Source organism: Rana temporaria, chromosome 6, assembly GCF_905171775.1.
Source record: "Rana temporaria chromosome 6, aRanTem1.1, whole genome shotgun sequence".
NCBI classification, from domain to species: Eukaryota; Metazoa; Chordata; class Amphibia; order Anura; family Ranidae; genus Rana; species Rana temporaria.
In genome coordinates, this window is record NC_053494.1 from 117,236,655 (window position 1) to 117,255,082 (window position 18,428).

Consider the following 18,428-nt stretch of genomic DNA (forward strand, 5'->3'; position numbering starts at 1 on the left):
GGGTAATAGATGTACTTTTTTACAGGCTACAGCCATTAGTGTTCGCAGCATGGATGGCAAGGAGGTGGTGCAGCTGGCAGCTGGAAGCCACCATTCTGTTGCCCTTACAGCAAGATCTCAGGTAATCTATGTTTTTTTAGAAGTTGTGTATGTCTATATTAGGTAACATATCCATATTCATTGCACAATTTACCATATTAGGTTTATATTTAAATCTAAACCCAGGTACAGATTTAAATCTAAAATTGTTACTGAATCAGTGCTACTACCCCACAGCACATGTGGAAATTAGTCTTTTACTTTACATATAGGCTTTGTTTATGGTTAAAACATTTACCTAGAAGATCTGTCTAAATCTCCTCTTAGTTCCTTTTGATGAGTATGAAGAATGTCCTAGGCAAGGCCATACATGGTTCGATTTGAACCGTGTATGGGCAGGCTGAATGTATCAAGTTGATTGATCCATTAACTTGGGTACAACCAGCCTGCTGGATTTTCTTGAGATTATCGCTGCTATAGCCGCTAGCAATAATCACTGTCTTCTCCCGGCGGGGAAGGGCTTCCCCTGTCAGTAGAGGACATTGGCCCGGCAGGAAGGATTCCTGCATCAACATTGTGTTGATCCGTGGTTGCAGGAAAGAAATTTGCAGAAAAGAAAGTAGTTGTCTGTACAAAAATTCCAGAGCTGCACTTATGGACCATAGCACAACTTGTCTGCCCCAAAGTCTGGAGGTTCAAGTAGTTGCCTGCAATCGGCTTTATTGCCAGGCTGAAACTGGCCATATTTTGCTCAGAATTTTTAAATCAAAGGAGCCAGGTGGAAAACTGTCAGCTGCAGCTGTCTCAATATAATAGTCAGCAGAATTGTTTCCTCCATGCTTGCTGTTTAGCGTGGATTAAGGAATCTATTGATTTCTCTCATTCACCCTCTGGGGCTAAATGAGAAACATTTAAGAGTGTATGGCAATCTTAACCCTATCAACCAACAAACAATACCATCCCTTTGCTTGCTGTGGTTCCAACAGAGAGCAGGCCATAAAGGGTCATGAAAATGTGATGCATCGCTTTAAGTCATTATATGAGAAAGCAGTTTTAATTTAGTGGTTAACAGAGAAGGAGAAATCGGGGGCCCCTTTTGCAGTTATGGGTACTTTTATAGGCAGACCAACCATCATACAAATCTGCTGAAATTGCAGGTATCAGAAACTGAACTTCTAGTTTTGTGGGCATCTTTACTGAACTTATTCTTATTCTGAAAGTGTTTGACAATGAGAAGATATTTTAGGCTTCATGTACACTGCTGCTGGTAAATGGACATTTAGGGGCAGTTGGGCGTTTTTTTCAGCTGCCCCTGAACTCCCCTTTATGTGGTCTTATTATTAGTACATGTACACAGGGCCATTTATAGTTGTTTCTAGGCAGTTCAGTTTAGAAGCATTTTTTTGGAAAGCAAAAAAATCTGTTCAGGACGGGTTTTCAGAGGCATTTGAAATGCCAAATGCCTGTAACAGCTTGTAAACGTGGTAACTCGCGTTTATATTTTTTACCTATTTGGAAAAAAAACGCTTCCAAAGCAAACGCGGGCATGTAAATGTGGCAAAACTGACATTTTTAAACGTAGTTTACTGTCTGTCAAGTTAAATAGTTCAGGAGAGGTTGTAAAACGTCCCGTGTACATGAAGCCTTAGAGAAGATTTTAGACTTGCCTGATGCAAAGTTACATGCTGTGCAAAGAACAGACTACTCCCTATATAATGGTTGCAAGTGCTTTTAAGAATGTCAGAGATATGCATTTAAATATTGTAAACATATGCTGTAGCATATTACAGAATGCCCTAAGCATACACATCGGTGAATATCCCCAAATGAGCTCAGTCTTGTGACTTGCCACAGCCATGAATACAGGGGGGAAACTAATTTTTTGATCCTCTGCAGATTTTGTAAGTTTGCCCACTTACAATGAAATGAAGGGTCTATCATTGTTATCGTATGTGTATTTTAAATGATAGAGACAGAATATCAATCAAAAATCCAGAAAAAACACTATACAAATGCTATAAATTGAGTTGTAGTTCAGTTGTTAAAATAAGTATTTGATCCCCAAGCAAAACATAGCTTGGTACTTCCAAAGAAATGCCGCTCTAGGTCAGTGACGGACTCTTACATGTTGTGAACTGGAACCCAGGGTGCTACACAGATCGTCTGTGAGATACAGTAAAGCTCCGTACACATGGTCGGACTTTTGTCCGGCCAAAATCACATCGGAATTCCATTGGAGTAAAAGAGAACATGTTCTCTATCTAAACTCAGACAGAATTCCTCGGCAAATCCGATGGGGCATGCACACAGTCAGAATTTCCAATCGAAAAAGTCCGTCTGACTTTTTCCATCGGAAATTCCAATCGTGTGTACAAGGCATTACATACAAAATCCATAATATTGCTGTGCTCCTTGGTATCTTTATTGAAGCCTTAAAATCACATTGCAGGTATGATAGGAACGTAAAAGGTAACGTGTTTCACGCTAAAGTCAGCGCTTACTCATTCCTCATATACACATACATTGCATGAAAAAAAAATATATAATAATAATATTTATTTATTTTTATATATATATATATAATATATATCTCTATCTATCTCTCATATATCATATACAAGTACTTGGTAGAGAAACCCTTGCAGAGATAAGACGTTTCTTGTAGTTGGTGACCAGGTCTTTATACATCCCAGGAGGGATTTTGGTCCACTCTTTACAGATAGTTACATAGTTAGTCAGGTTGAAAAAAGACACAAGTCCATCCAGTTCAACCACAAAAAATAAAAAAACAAAACAAAAAACACAGCAAAATCCCATACACCCAACTCCATACCCACAGTTGATCCAGAGGAAGGCAAAAAATCCCAGCAGAGCATGATCCAATTTGCTACAGAAGGGGAAAAAAATCCTTCCTGATCCCCCGAGAGGCAATCGGATTTACCCTGGATCAACTTTACCTACAAATCTTGGTACTCAGTTATATTCTGTACATTTAGGAAAGAATCCAGGCCTTTCTTAAAGCAATCTACTGAGCTGGCCAGAACCACCTCTGGAGGGAGTCTGTTCCACATTTTCACAGCTCTTACTGTGAAAAAACCTTTCCGTATTTGGAGGTGAAATCTCTTTCCTCTAGACGTAAAGAGTGCCCCTTGTCCTCAGTGTTGACCGTAAAGTGAATAACTCAACACCAAGTTCACTGTATGGACCTCTTATATAGTTGAACATGTTGATCATATCTCCCCTTATTCCCTCTTCTCAAGAGTGAATAAATTTAGTTCTTCTAATCTTTCCTCATAGCTGAGCTCCTCCATGCCTCTTATCAGTTTTTGGTTGCCCTTCTCTGCACTTTCTCCAGTTCTCCGATGTCCTTTTTGAGAACTGGTGCCCATAACTGAACTGCATATTCCAGATAGGTCTTACTAATGATTTGTACAGGGGCAAAATTATATCTCTGTCTCTGGGAGTCCATACCTCTCTTAATACAAGAAAGGACTTTGCTCGCTTTGGAAACCGCAGCTTGGCATTGCATGCCATTATTGAGCTTTATGATTCAACTAAAACCCCCAGATCCTTCTCCACTACAGATTCCCCCAGTTGTACTCCCCCTAGCATGTATGATGCATGCATATTCTTATTCCCTAAGTGCATAACTTTACATTTATCAACATTAAACCTCATCTGCCACAATCATCTGCCACAGATCTTCTCTAAATCCTTAAAGGTTTTCCCCGGGCTGTCCGCTTGGCAAACTTGAAGTTTCAGCTCCCCTCCATAAATTTTCTATAGGATTAAAGGTCGTGAGACTGGCTAGGGCCACTCCATGACCTTAATGTGCTTCTTCTTTGCTGCCTTGGCGGTATTTTTTGGGTCATTGTCATGCTGGAAGACCCATCCATAACCCATCCCTTCTTCAGTGTTCTGGCTGAGGGATGAAGGTTCTCATCCAATATTTTATAATGCATGGCCCCATTCATTGGCTCCTCAATTCAGCAAAGTCGGCCTGTACCTTTTAGCAGCAAAACCGCCCCAAAGCATGTTTTTTCCATCTCTGTGCTTGACTGTAGGGATGGTGTTCTTGGGGTCATAGTCAGCATTTTTCTGGACAATGGACAGGGCTGTGTATTGTAAAATCTTGGATAACAACATTCTTCCCTCAGCCAGAACACTGAAGATGGGTTATGGATGGGCCTTCCAGGATAACAATGACCCAAAGCATACCACCAAGGCAACTAATGAGTGGTGTAAAATGAACCACATTAAAGGGATTTTAAAGTCATGTATTTTTTTTTCTATAAAAAATAACAGTTATACTTACCTGCTCTGTTGCATTGGATTTGCTCAGAGCAACCAGGATCCTCCTATTCCTGGGTCCCTTTTTGGTGCTCCTGGTCTCTCCCTTCTGTTTAGTGCCCCCACAGCAAGCAGCTTGCTATGGGGGCACCTGAGCTGAGTCACAGCTCCCTGCGTCCGTTCAGACACGGAGCCTGTGGTCTTTAAAGAGTGGACCAAAATTCCTCCTGAGATGTGTGCAAACCTGGTCAACTACAAGAAACGTCTTACCTCCTGTGCTTGCCAGCAAGGGTTTCTTCACCAAGTACCAAGTCATGTTTTGCTTGAGGATCAAATACTTGTTTTACTCAATTAACTGCAACTTAAAGCGGGAGTTCACCCTAAAAAAAAATGTTAAGATTCGATTCATGCTCATTTTGTCTAGGGGAATCGGCTAGTTTTTTTTAAAAACGAAGCAGTACTTACCGTTTAGAGAGCGATCTTCTCCGCCGCTTCCGGGTATGGGTCTTCGGGACTGGGTGTTCCTTCTTGATTGACAGTCTTCCGAAAGGCTTCCGACGGTCGCATCTATCGCGTCAGGAGTAGCCGAAAGAAGCCGAACGTCGGTGCGGCGCTATACGGCGCCTGCGCACCGACGTTCGGCTACTTTCGGAAAATCGTGAAACGATAGATGCGACCGTCGGAAGCCTGTCGGAAGACTGTCAATCAAGAAGGAACGCCCAGTCCCGCAGCCTATACCCGGAAGCGGCGGAGAAGATGTATCTCTAAAACGGTAAGTACGGCTTCGATTTAAAAAAAACTAGCCAATTCCCCTAGACACAATGAGCATGAATCTAATCTTAAAAATTGTCATTTCCGGGTGAACCTCCACTTTAATTTCGAGCATTTGTTTTTTATGTGTTTTTTTTTCTGGGGGTTTTTTTGGTTAATATTCTGTCTCTATCATTTAAAATATACCCATGATAAAAGTTATAGACCCTTCATTTCTTTGTAAGTGGGCAAACTTACACAATCTGCAGGGGATCAAGTAATTATTTTCCCCACTGTATACACACCCTAGGACCAGTTTGGTTGGATGGTGGGTTGAAACTGTCTGCTCTCCTGGTTTATGTGTGAGCTTTCTCCAGGGGCTTCAAACACCCTGTCTATAGTGATCCTTTTGGAAATTGGACATGGGTCCCCAGTTTTGCAAGGCATGAGAACTAACCTCTTAGCCACTTTTATTTGCATTTAGGGCTGGTTCACACCAGTTGCAGTCCAGTGCTATTTTTATTCTGCATAAAAAATGCATGAACTATGGATTCCAGTGACTCTAGTTTACACCAGTGTAGGGTGTTCAAGGACAGACAACAAATGTAGAAAATGTTGCATTTTTTTTCTGTATAGAACGCATCTGGTACAAGGCAACACATACCAGAAGGCACATGTACCCAATTGAGATGAAAAAAATAACGGAGAAAAAATGCACCAGAGCATATCAAAAACACACATACAGAAACACATCTGCAACACATGGCGTGAACAAAGTAATTATCAGTTTGTGTATGCCTAAGCTTTGTTTTCTGCTTTGCAGGTTTATTCCTGGGGAAGCAATCTTTCAGGGCAGCTGGGTCACATGCAGTCTCCAACAACTATGCCACGGCTTGCCAAGGTAAGGGTCACTTCTGTAATTAAGGTGCACTTACTGCACAGTGTCCTGATGACATATCCTAAGGGTCATTTATCAATTCTGTGACACATCACTGCAGTGTGAAAAAAGGAACACAGAAGGCGATATAAATTTATTTTTTTACGATAGGATCATCTCTTGATTCTGCTGTTCAGCAGTAGCATTGTACCAATTGAAAACCTGCCCGGACCACTTGTTAGGCGTACATGCTTTTTTACTGTATATGGAACAATGCCCTTTTTTTTTTCTCAATCAACTGGTTTATTAATATAGAATAAGACACAAATACAACTGAATTATGTTATCAAACACACATAGATAGGCAGACAAAAGGAGAATAGAAAGACAAATTTTACAGCATGGTACGATGCTTAAAGACAAAGTGGAAATACATGAGATCAGAGCATCAAGTGCAGCGTGTAGTAACCCCTTGGGGAGAAGAGGACTAAATTCCATTTTCCATCCAATTTCCATTTCCATTGGAAATTAGGATTAACATAGGTAGACAGAGTATAGAGCAACAAAGAAGCTTACCTACATGCCCAGTTTGTGGTCCTTCCCTTTGGCTTCTTGGCTACACATTGGGTATTGAATAAGGTGCTGGCCCCAGTATTAACCCTGCTGCTGCATTCTCATGGCATTCCCATTGTGGGATATGTGAATGACTTGCTGTTTAAGAGTAACTAAAGTTGATCTAGGTACATTGCAGGGATTTTAACAAACTTTCTTACAGATTCTGCTCTGAAGAGAATAGCTGTTTGTTCCACTTTGTGCCTTTTTGGATATGAATTGTGAATGGAAATTACTTTTCATTGTTAACGTGCTTCTAAAGTCTTCCTTGCATTAAATTGCTTGTAAAGGCAGAAGGTTCTGTGTCTGAATGGACACACGGAGCTGCCGCTCGGCTCGTGTGCCCCCATCGCAAGCTGCTTGCTGCATGGGTATTTGGCAGGAGGGAGGGCCAGGAGCGCCGAAGAGGGACCCGCAAAGTGAAGATAAAGCTCCCCAATGAGACGCAAGTAGCAAAAAAATAATAAAAAAATTACAGGAATTGTAACCTTCCCTTACTCTATGCAAAATTAAGAAAGAGTTTTGCATTTAGAAGAGAACTGTCAGCATGGCTCTGTAGGGCAACATGTATCTGACTGTTCAAACATTACAGTGGCTCAGGTGGATCCTGCATCATTAGAAATTGTGAATGAAAATGACACATCACTTGGCGTATCTGAGTCTAGCCCTGGATATGTCTTGGTTTAGATTGTTTCTTTCACAGGAAAAACTTCAGATTCTCTGGACTTGGTTTCAAACTCTCCAGTCTAGAAGCCATGAGAGTCCTGGGAGCCTCCATCAAGGCAGTTCCTTTTGCCCAGTTCCACTCCAGGTATCTGCAATGCAACATTTTGCCATTATGGGACAAGTCTTTGGACAGGTTGTGCCCTGGCTTATTGGCTCAGGAATCCAGCTCTGGATTTGGGGAAGTCTTTACTTCCTGTCTTTTGTAAGATCCTCATGATGGATGCTAGCTTGTTGGGCTACAGAAAAGTTCTGGGAGCAAGGGACTTGGTGATTCTCATGCCATCTTCCAATAAATATCCTGGAGCTTCGGTGATTTGGCTAATTCTGCGGTGTTGGACCATCTTGTTGGATGGTCATCTCATCTGGATGCAGTAGGATAATGCCACAGTAGCGATACATCCTGAGCTGAGCTCCCTGTTTCCATGCAGCCCGGCCTTTCCCCCTTTTTTCTCCTTATTGGCTCACTGACTTTGACAACAGCGGGAGCCAATGGCACTGCGCTGCTGTCTCAGCCAATGAGCAAGGGAGTCGCGGGCAGCCGAGACACTCCTACAACATTGCTGGATCTAGATGGGGCTCAGGTGTGTATTAGGGGGGCTGAGGGGGAGCTGCACACAGAAGGTTTTTTATCTTCATGCATAGGAATGCATGAAGATAAAAAAACCTTCTGCCTCTACAATAGCCTTAAAGCGGAGGTTCACCCATAGCGAACACATTTTCCCCTTAGCTTCATGCTCGTTTTGTCTAGGGGAATCGGCTATTTGTTTTAAAATATGATCCGTACTTACCCGTTTACGAGATGCATCTTCTCCGCCGCTTCCGGGTATGGGCTGCGGGACTGGGCGTTCCTTCTTGATTGACAGTCTTCCGAGAGGCTTCCGACGGTCGCATCCATCGCGTCACGATTTTCCGAAAGAAGCCGAACGTCGGTGTTCGGCTTCTTTCGGCTACGAGTGACGCGATGGATGCGAAGCCTCTCGGAAGACTGTCATCAAGAAGGAACGCCCGCTCCCGAAGACCCATACCCGGAAGCGACGGAGAAGATGCATCTCGAAAACGGGTAAGTACGGATCATATTTTAAAACAAATAGCCGATTCCCCTAGACAAAACGAGCATGAAGCTAAGGGGAAAATAGAAAAAAAAACGAATTGGGTGAACTCCCGCTTTAAAGGGGTTTTACTTACCTGAGCCCCGTATTTCCCTTGGCGGAGACGTGCTCTCCCTCTCTGCACGGGGTCCTGGCTCTTGATTGGATAGATTGATGGCAGCGCAGCCATTGGCTCTAAGTGAACTAAGTTCAATAGTGCAAATAGTGAATGTTCAAACAATGCATCAGAGTCCTCAGACAATGCATCAACTTCTTCAAATAGTGTACACAATCTTCAAATCCCTAATGAACAGTAGGTATATTTGACTGAAATTTCTTCCTCCACCATCACCTGTCACACATCCTACTCACCAGACTTCCATGACCCCTATTACAAGTAGTCATAAAGCACATATGGGTATATCCAGCAGGAGTTGTACACTATCTCAATGATGATCCCAACGTTTAACTGACCTCCAGGACACTCGCACCAAAAGGGAATCCAAATTGTTTGAGCACGTTTCCAGGCAAAAAAACGTTTTGAGGAGAGTTGTTCAATGGTTAATGGGAAAAATCTAAAAGAAAGGGCTTCCATAGTGAAGTATGTCACGATTTTATTCCAAAAACAGATAAAAACCAGGTAAAACAGCAAATGCTTGCAGCTTAAAAATCCATGTGCATGGAGACACACCGTGGTGCGTTCCATATGCGCTTAAAAAAACGGCAGAAATTACGGGTCATTCGGGGGTGGTGGAAGAAATTTCAGTCAAATCTACCTACTGTTCTGCAGGGATTTGAAGATTGTGTACACTATTTGAAGAAGTTGGTACATTGGCTGAGGACTCTGATACATTGTTTGAACATTCACTATTTGCACTATTGAACTTATTTTGTGTTTGGACTTTTTACACACATTATATTATCATGTTGGTGTTAAGTTTAAATCACTTTGCACTTTAAAACGTAAGGAACCCGGTTTAATAAATTTAGTATTGATTTCTATTAATTTTTTTTTCTTGTACAACGTGCTGCTCTTTTTCAATACTCACCTGCTTAATTACTTTAATTACTCTAGTTGTTGTTACTCATTATCTCTCCACTTTGCGCTGGTTCTGTTTTTTTTTTTTTTACCCCCCCCCCCCCCCCCCCCATTCACATCATCCTATAAATAACTAACACAAACACATAATCCCACCTCAGATTACGCATATAGTGTTCAAAGGTGATAAATGTAGTGTGCTGATTGATTAAATAAAGATGCACAAAAAAAAAAAGTGTCTCACAGCAAACAATCATATATATATGTGTGTATGTGTGTATATATATATATATATATATATATATATATATATATATATATATATATATATATATATATATATATATATATATATATATATATATATATATATATATATATATATATATATATATGGAAATAATCCACACTTATGACTTTAAAATGTCCAGATAGTGAAGCAATCCACGCCAATATGTTACAGCAGCTTGTGCCGCCTGAGTTAATCAATGGTTTAACATTGCATCCTGGTTGAGAAAAGCATTCAGATCAGACTGACTCCTGTTCCTCCACCAAACTATGCATCAGCACAGCGGGAGCTTGATCAGGACATCGTGTGCAGAACAGTGGAAGAGGGAGATGTCTGATGTAGCAATAGGAGTTGTATGTGCATGTTCATATACCGTGTGTATATATAATTGGTTTGGAATGGGCCTCTCTTCTGTAGGTGTGTGAAGATGGCTGTGTGTGGACTATAGCCGCTGGGCAGGATCATTCTCTTTTTCTGGCTCATGGAAAAGACGAGTTCCAGCCTGCTGTATATTACAGTGGACACCAAGCAGCAGTGGAACCAAGTGGAACAGAAACGAGCCAGACACCAGTTCAGCTATCCAATTGTAGCAAGGTGAGCAAATATTCCACACTCTAATCCTGTTCTCTCTACAACATCTCTAATTTTGACTCCTAGACCAGTTTCTTAGGAGGGGTGAGGCCAACCACAAAATTTAATTCACTTTATGATCTGATTGTTTTAGACTTCTAATGCTTATTTGTCATGTGAATTGCCAAAACTGTTTAGTTTTGAAAAGGCTGACCTTTTCCATGAAGAAGGGACAATAGTGGTTGTGGTCTCTTTTCGCCAGTAATCTTTTCCCATGGAGTTAGTTGTATTAGATTTAAATTTTATAATCACATAATGAATTTTTTTTTTATAATCTAGATTACTCTCTTTTATGTCTTCAAGCTGGGATATATCTGCAATGTTTACACTGGTGCAAATAGCTGCTTGGCTCTTGTAGACCAAAATATGATGGGCTACATTGGAAACCTCCACAAGCTTGCTGCAACTGAGAGGAATTTTTATTGTCTTCTAAGTGATGTCAAGTCACAGATTCTTAGACCCCTTTTAGGACTAGGTACGTGTTTGTTTTTTAACACCTAATAAAAAGTGAACCCATTGACTAACCAATATATGTCTTGTACAGAGTAAGGGGGTGGCCGTTTATGGGCAGTCTCACCAAGGACAGGAGTTATGTTTTTTTTATAGTTTAACATTCTTATGCAAGGAGGATGGATTTAGTAGTTTTATGGGATTTGTTTAAACATTGTAATTTTTGTAGAAAAGAGGAAGGGTGGGGGCAAAAAATAGTTGCTGAAGCTAGACTAGACTTGTAATTTTTGGATATTGAGTGAAAAAATAAGTGCATTAAAAGCCCCATTGTGCCAAATGTAGCATTTGCATTATGTTTTCGATATACGAGGGATGTGGTGCTTTAGGAATTATTTTGACAGCAAAACTTTTATATGCATTTTCCATATCAAAGCAAGAAGCCGTACAGCAACTCCTGTCCGCTACACGTAATCAGACATTTTCATTTGTTGATTTGACTCCAGGAGACATTGAAAAGCTGAAATCTGTTTGCCCATGCTATTGCAGCATCACACAACCAAATCAAGATCTTGCTTTTTGTCGAAAGCATGCCTAATGCCTTGTACACACGATCGTTATTTCCGATAGAAAAAGTCAGACGGAATTCTTTCATCGGATATTCCGACCGTGTGTGTGCCCCATCAGACTTTTTTCCGTCAGAATTTAGAAGAACATGTTCTCTTTTTTTCCCACAGAAATTTCGTTTCTTCGTTGGAAAAAAAAAAATGCATGCTCAGAATCAAGTCGACGCATGCTAGGAAGCATTGAACTTAATATTTCTCGACTCGTCGTAGTGTTGTACGTCACCACGTTCTTGACGGTTGGAAATTTGGTGTGTCCGTGTGTATGCAAGACAGTTTGAATGGAATTCCGTCGGAAAACTCAGTCAGAGTTTATCCCGATGGAAAATCCAATCGTGTGTACAAGGCATTAGGTTATGCAGTTTTGTCAGCCTTATAGTCACAAAATTATCGAGGCACACAATCATGATACTTGTAATGTATTTTTCACAAATAGATAGTCATCGTTTGGCAGCCAAATAAGTATTTATGTGAATGCAACTTGGAGAAGCTCCAGTCTCCCCCCAAAAAAATAAGTCAGCAGCTACAAATTCTGTAGCTGCTGACTTTACATACAAGGGCACTCGCCTGTCCCTGGATCCAGCGCTGTCTTCACTTGAGCCGATTGTTCAATCGGCTTTAGGTCCAGGTGCCGGCATCTGTGATGAGCTTTTTGGTCTGTGCTTCTCCTTTTACTGTCCAGCACAGATTGGCGAGAAGTAAAACCTGTAAGCGTTATTTGGTTTGTTGGAGTTAAATTTTCTAATGTTGGCTAACTCATTGAAAACGATGCACTCACTGTGTGGCTGGCATCTTACTTAGCAGTAGTTAAGCAATTGGGTCGAGTAATTTTAGTAGCTAATCTAAATTTATTGCAAAAACAAAAAATGTGAAAGAGTAATATTTTTTTACGGTAAACTACAATAATCACTCATACTTTCCTTTTAAATAGTATTTAACCGCTTCAATACTGAGCACTTTTACCCCATTCCTGCTCAGACCAATTTTCAGCTTTCAGTGCTGTCACACTTTGATACAGCGCTGTATCCAAATGAAATCTGTATAATTTTCACACAAATGGAGCTTTATCTTGTTGGTATTTAATTGCCGCTGGGTTTCTTATTTTTTTTTTGGGCAAAAAATACAAAACGAGAATATTTTGAAAAAAAAAAAAGTTTTCTTCGTTTCTGTCAATTTTTTTTGTAAATTAGTAATTTTTCCTCCTTAACTGAGGCTGCGCTGGCACTGATGAGGTAGCAATGATGGGCGGCACTGATAGGCAGCACTTATGGGCAATGATGGGCAGCACTGATAAGCAGGTACTGATGGCCAAGAAAAGGCAGCACTGACTTGCATCATTTCTGGACACTATTGGGGCTGCACTGATGATCAGTGCCCTGCTTTATCTGTACAGGTCTCCTCTGTGTGGATATGCCGCTGAGGGTTAAGAGCCGAGATCCAGGTCACGCCGTGTCCCAGGGACATGGAGCGCCAGCAATCGCCGCGTTGCACGCTGAGACTGGGGCGACATTAGCTGACGTCCCAAAACGAGAGAGGATCCCGCACGCCCTCATTTGTCTATACGGCAGGTAGTTAAAAGGAAAAGGGACTTTAAATGAAGCAATTGACACATACTGTAGCTGGTAAAGTGGTCAAGTGCACAATGGCACATTTATTCTTTCATTCATATATATATGTATGTATGTATGTATGTATGTATGTATGTATGTATGTGTTATATACATACACACAGTTGCAATAAAAAGTATGTGAACCCTTTTAGAATGATATTGATTTCTGCACAAATTGGTCATAAAATGTGATCTGATCTTCATCTAAGTCACAACAATAGACAATCACAGTCTGCTTAAACTAATAACACAAAGAATTAAATGTTACCATGTTTTTTAGAACACACCATGTAAACATTTACAGTGCAGGTGTAAAAAGTATGTGAACCCTTGGATTTTATAACTGGTTGAACCTCCTTTGGCAGCAATAACTTCAACCAAACGTTTCCTGTAGTTGCAGATCAGACTGCACAACGGTCAGGAGTAATTCTTGACTGTTCCTCTTTACAGAACTGTTTCAGTTCAGCAATATTCTTGGGATGTCTGGTGTGAATCGCTTTCTTGAGGTCATGCCACAGCATCTCAATCGGGTTGAGGTCAGGACTCTGACTGGGCCACTCCAGAAGGCGTATTTTCTTCTGTTTAAGCCATTCTGTTGTTGATTTACTTCTATGCTTTGGGTCGTTGTCCTGTTGCAAAACCCACCTTCTGTTGAGCTTCAGCTGGTGGACAGATGGCCTTAAGTTCTCCTACAAAATGTCTTGGTAAACTTGGGAATTAATTTTTCCTTCGATGATAGCAATCCGTCCATGCCCTGGCGCAGCAAGGCAGCCCCGAACCATGATGCCCCCACCACCATACTTCACAGTTGGGATGAGGCTTTGGTGTTGGTGTGCTGTGCCTCTTTTTCTCCACACATAGTGTTGTGTGTTTCTTCCAAACAACTCAACTTTGGTTTCATCTGTCCACAGAATAATTTGCCAGTACTGCTGTGGAACATCCAGGTCACATCAGCATTATGGTTATCCTTGAAGGGCCAGTTATGCCTATAAGGCAGGCCATACGTGGTGCAAATTAATTTTCCTGCACCAAAGACAGTGCTGACAGGGGAATCTCTCCTGCCGAGAAAATTATCTGTTCCCTGTAGGAAACTATCCCTGCCGGGAGAAGACAGTGATTATCCCTAGCAGCTATAACAGCCACTAGTGATAATCGTACGGGAATCTGGCAGGCTGGTTGTACCCAAGTTGATTGATCGATCAGTTTTTGTACATTCAGCCTTCCCATTAATGCTTTGAATCGTGTATGACCGGCCGAAGACTAGATGTCCAAAGCACCGCAACCCTTCCTTACCTCAGATATCAAGAGCCCCACCCACCCTTGCATCACAGTGCACCATACTTACCTTGTGCTGCTGCTGGGAAAAAGATGGGGCAGAGCTGGAAAAAATAAAGAGTTCTGTCCTCCTCTCTGCTGACGTTGGCTGGGACAAGGTGGGGGTGGAGAAGAGGAGGGTGCCGCAGCTGTAGGAGAGGTGCGAGGGCCAAATAAAATGATCGAACATATTCGCCAGCACACCTCGGATCGTCCAATTACATCCAAAAAAGTTTTAGTGCAGAAACATCATAGAAAAGTGCAACGTTTCGAAACTTTGCACTTTTGTGATGTGATTTTTCTGCAATAAAACTTTTTTGGATGATCCGAGGTGTGCTGGCGAATATGTTAGATTGTTTGATGTCTCCAGGACCCAACTGGTAAACGTTTTAGCACCCACCATCTTTATGAGCCACTTTACCAGGAACGTGTGCGATTGGAATATTGATTAGACTGGCCTAATTAAATGGCCTTGTGGGCCAGGTTTGCCCTGTGTTGACACATGTGGCCTAGGTGATCTGAGTGAAAGTTCGCCCCCCTCCCTATCTGCCTGCAGCCTTTTGCAAAACGTTACAGGTCCCAGAAGTCTGTGGGACCATTCACAAAGCGCAGCACGGCACGGGTATGCGCAGTAGGAAGCCGGCTGTGAAGCCACAAGGAGTCACAAGTTGCTTCCCACACTAAAGAGGCTGGCACCAGGGCCCTGAAGACTAGTGAGGACAGCGCTGGATCTCTGGACAGGCAAGTGCCCTTTTATTAAAAGTAAGCGTGTACCATATTTGTAGCTGCCGACTTTTAATTATTATTTTTTTCAGACTGAAGAACTGCTTTAATGATTTAAAATAAATTGCAGTTTTTCAATACTTGATATCCTATGAAGAAATCTTGATAATAATCAAGAATCTTCCTATTTAAAAATCCTGTTGGAAGCAACATTTTTAAGTAACCCTTGCATTCTATTTGCTTTTTTTTCTGCTAAAGACAATTTGGGCACTATGACAGCTGTTCAGCTTCTGCAGGACATGGCAACAAAGTTCAGCAAGCTCTGCTACCTAATTGGCCAGCATGGAACCTCCTTAAGCAATTTCTTACGAGGATCAAAGGATGCAAGTAACCTTTCAGTCTTGGAGCACTCGAATATCTTCTTGGATAGTTATACAGAGTCAGTATGTTTTGAGTCTAACTCCTGAAATCTTTTAAATGTTTACAAAAATCCCACCCACTACTGAAATCGGTGTTGGCTAGGGTTTGGTATGTGATGGCATGCATCAGACGATTCACATAAGTGGCTGCAGCAGTGATGTTCCATTGAAATGCGCTCTGCTGCTTCCATTCAGTCTGTAATGCCTTTCTGATGATCAAACAGGGTAAGCTGGCTTTAATGTGGCCCCTGATCTTCTTCACTGACAGTTTGGGAACTCCTGTTTCTCTCACCACTTCAACACAATAGTCCACTTAATGTAGTATTATACATATATACAGTGGGGACAATTATTATTTGATCCCCTATAGATTTTGTAAGTTTGCCCACTTACAAAGAGATGAAGGGTCTATAATTTTTTTTTATCAGAGGTGTATTTTAAATGATGGAGACAGAATATCAACCAAAAATCCAGAAAAAAAACACATAAAACAAATGTTTGTTATAAATTGAGTTGCAGTTCAGTGAGTAAAATAAGAATTTGATCCCATACAACCAACAATAATTCTGTCTCTGTGATACAGATTAGTCCTGTCAATTGCTCCTAACGACAACTCCTTATGTGTATAAAAGACGCCTGTCCACAGATTCTTTTTTTTCTTCCATTCAAACCTGCCATCATGGGCATGACCAAAAAGCTGTCAAGGGACATCAGGGACAAGATTGTAGACTTGCACAAGGCTGGAAATGAGCTACAAGACCCAATAGGCAAGAAGCTTGGCGAGAAGGCGACAACTATTGGAGCGATTATTCTAAAATGAAATACAAAGTAACCATCAATCGCCCTCGGTCTGGAACAAATGCCATGTTTGCCGGCGTATAAGACGACCCCCTAATTTTCCAGCAAAAATGTTGGTTTTGGGATTCACTCACCATATAAGACGACCCCCTTCCTACTAGTCATGCCTTGCCTCACCTCACTGTGCCACCATTACATGCCAGACTGTGCCACCATTACATGCCAGACTGTGCCACCATTACATGCCAGACTGTGCCACCATTACATGCCAGACTGTGCCACCATTACATGCCAGACTGTGCCACCATTACATGCCAGACTGTGCCACCATTACATGCCAGACTGTGCCACCATTACATGCCAGACTGTGCCACCATTACATGCCAGACTGTGCCACCATTACATGCCAGACTGTGCCACCATTACACGCCAGACTGTGCCACCATTACACGCCAGACTGTGCCACCATTACACGCCAGACTGTGCCACCATTACACGCCTGACTGTGCCACCATTACACGCCTGACTGTGCCACCATTACACGCCAGACTGTGCCACCATTACACGCCTGACTGTGCCACCATTACACGCCTGACTGTGCCACCATTACACGCCTGACTGTGCCACCATTACACGCCTGACTGTGCCACCATTACACGCCTGACTGTGCCACCATTACACGCCTGACTGTGCCACCATTGCACGCCTGACTGTGCCACCATTGCACGCCTGACTGTGCCACCATTGCACGCCTGACTGTGCCACCATTGCACGCCTGACTGTGCCACCATTGCACGCCTGACTGTGCCACCATTGCACGCCTGACTGTGCCACCATTGCACGCCTGACTGTGCCACCATTGCACGCCTGACTGTGCCACCATTGCACGCCTGACTGTGCCACCATTACACGCCTGACTGTGCCACCATTACACGCCTGACTGTGCCACCATTACACGCCTGACTGTGCCACCATTACACGCCTGACTGTGCCATCATTACACGCCTGACTGTGCCACCATTACACGCCTGACTGTGCCACCATTACATGCCTGACTGTGCCACCATTACATGCCTGACTGTGCCCCACTACATGCCTCACTGTGCGCCACTACATGCCTCACTGTGCCCAATTACATGCCTCACTGTGCCCAATTACATGCCTCCGTGTGTCACTGCTTACCTTATCCGTGACATGCAGACCGCGGGCGTCCATTTTTCAAAAGCAGCGCCTCCTCTTTCTGCTGTTCCGTGATAGGCGGAACACTCAGCTTCCCAGGAGACACTGTGTTTAGTGTTCTGCCTATCACGGATGCCCTCGGTCCTTTTGAAAAATGGACGCCCGCGGTGTACAGAACACGCATGTACAGGCCCATCTGAAGTTTTGCCAATGAACATCTAAATAATTCAGAGAAGGAAGGATTTGGAGAAAGTTCTGTTGTCAGAGAAAGTTCTGTGGCCAGATGAGACCAAAATTGAGTTCTTTGCCATCAACTCAACTCCTCATGTTTGGAGGAAGAAAAGTGCTGATTATGACACCAAGAACATCGTCCCTACAATCAAGCATGAAGATGGAAACATGATGCTTTGGGGCTGTTTCTCTGCTCAAGGTACAACCTGACTTTGCCGCATTGAGGGCCAATGGATAGGGACATGTATTGTAAAATCTTGGATGAGAACCTTCTTTCCTAAGCCAGAACACTGAAGATGGGCCATAAATGGGTCTTTCTGCAATGACCCAATACATACCATGCATACAAGGGAGTGGCTCAAGAAGAAGCACATTAAGGTCATGGAGTGGCCTACTGAGTTTCCAGACCTTAATATATAGAAAATGTGAAGGAGCTAAAACTTTGAGTTGCCAAGTGAAAGACTTAAGGATTTAGAGAAGAAAAAAATCCCTCCTGAGATGTGTGTAAACCTGGTAACTAATTACAAGAAACGTTTTACCTCTGTGCTTGTCAACAAGTGTTTCTCCAAGTACAAAGTCATGTTTTGCTTGGAGATCAAATACTTATTTTACTCACTGAACTGCAACTCAATTTATAACACTTGTATCATGTGTTTTTTCTGGATTTTTGGTTGATATTCTGTCTCTATATTCTAGTAGCACCACAATAATTGTATAGTGTATTTATGTCATCATTGCTTTGAT

The 18,428-nt window shown here is 42.2% G+C and overlaps 1 protein-coding gene across 1 annotated transcript in view; it reads left to right on the top strand.

Moving 5' to 3' along the window:
* The window catches only part of ALS2 (alsin Rho guanine nucleotide exchange factor ALS2), a 116,179-nt gene that overhangs the window by 52,668 nt on the left and 45,083 nt on the right, over positions 1–18,428 (top strand). The window contains exons 8-12 of the mRNA XM_040357239.1: positions 40–121; positions 5,903–5,980; positions 10,128–10,304; positions 10,644–10,815; positions 15,316–15,496. Of these exons, the coding sequence (XP_040213173.1) occupies positions 40–121; positions 5,903–5,980; positions 10,128–10,304; positions 10,644–10,815; positions 15,316–15,496 (690 nt within the window). The remainder of the gene's footprint in view (positions 1–39; positions 122–5,902; positions 5,981–10,127; positions 10,305–10,643; positions 10,816–15,315; positions 15,497–18,428) is intronic.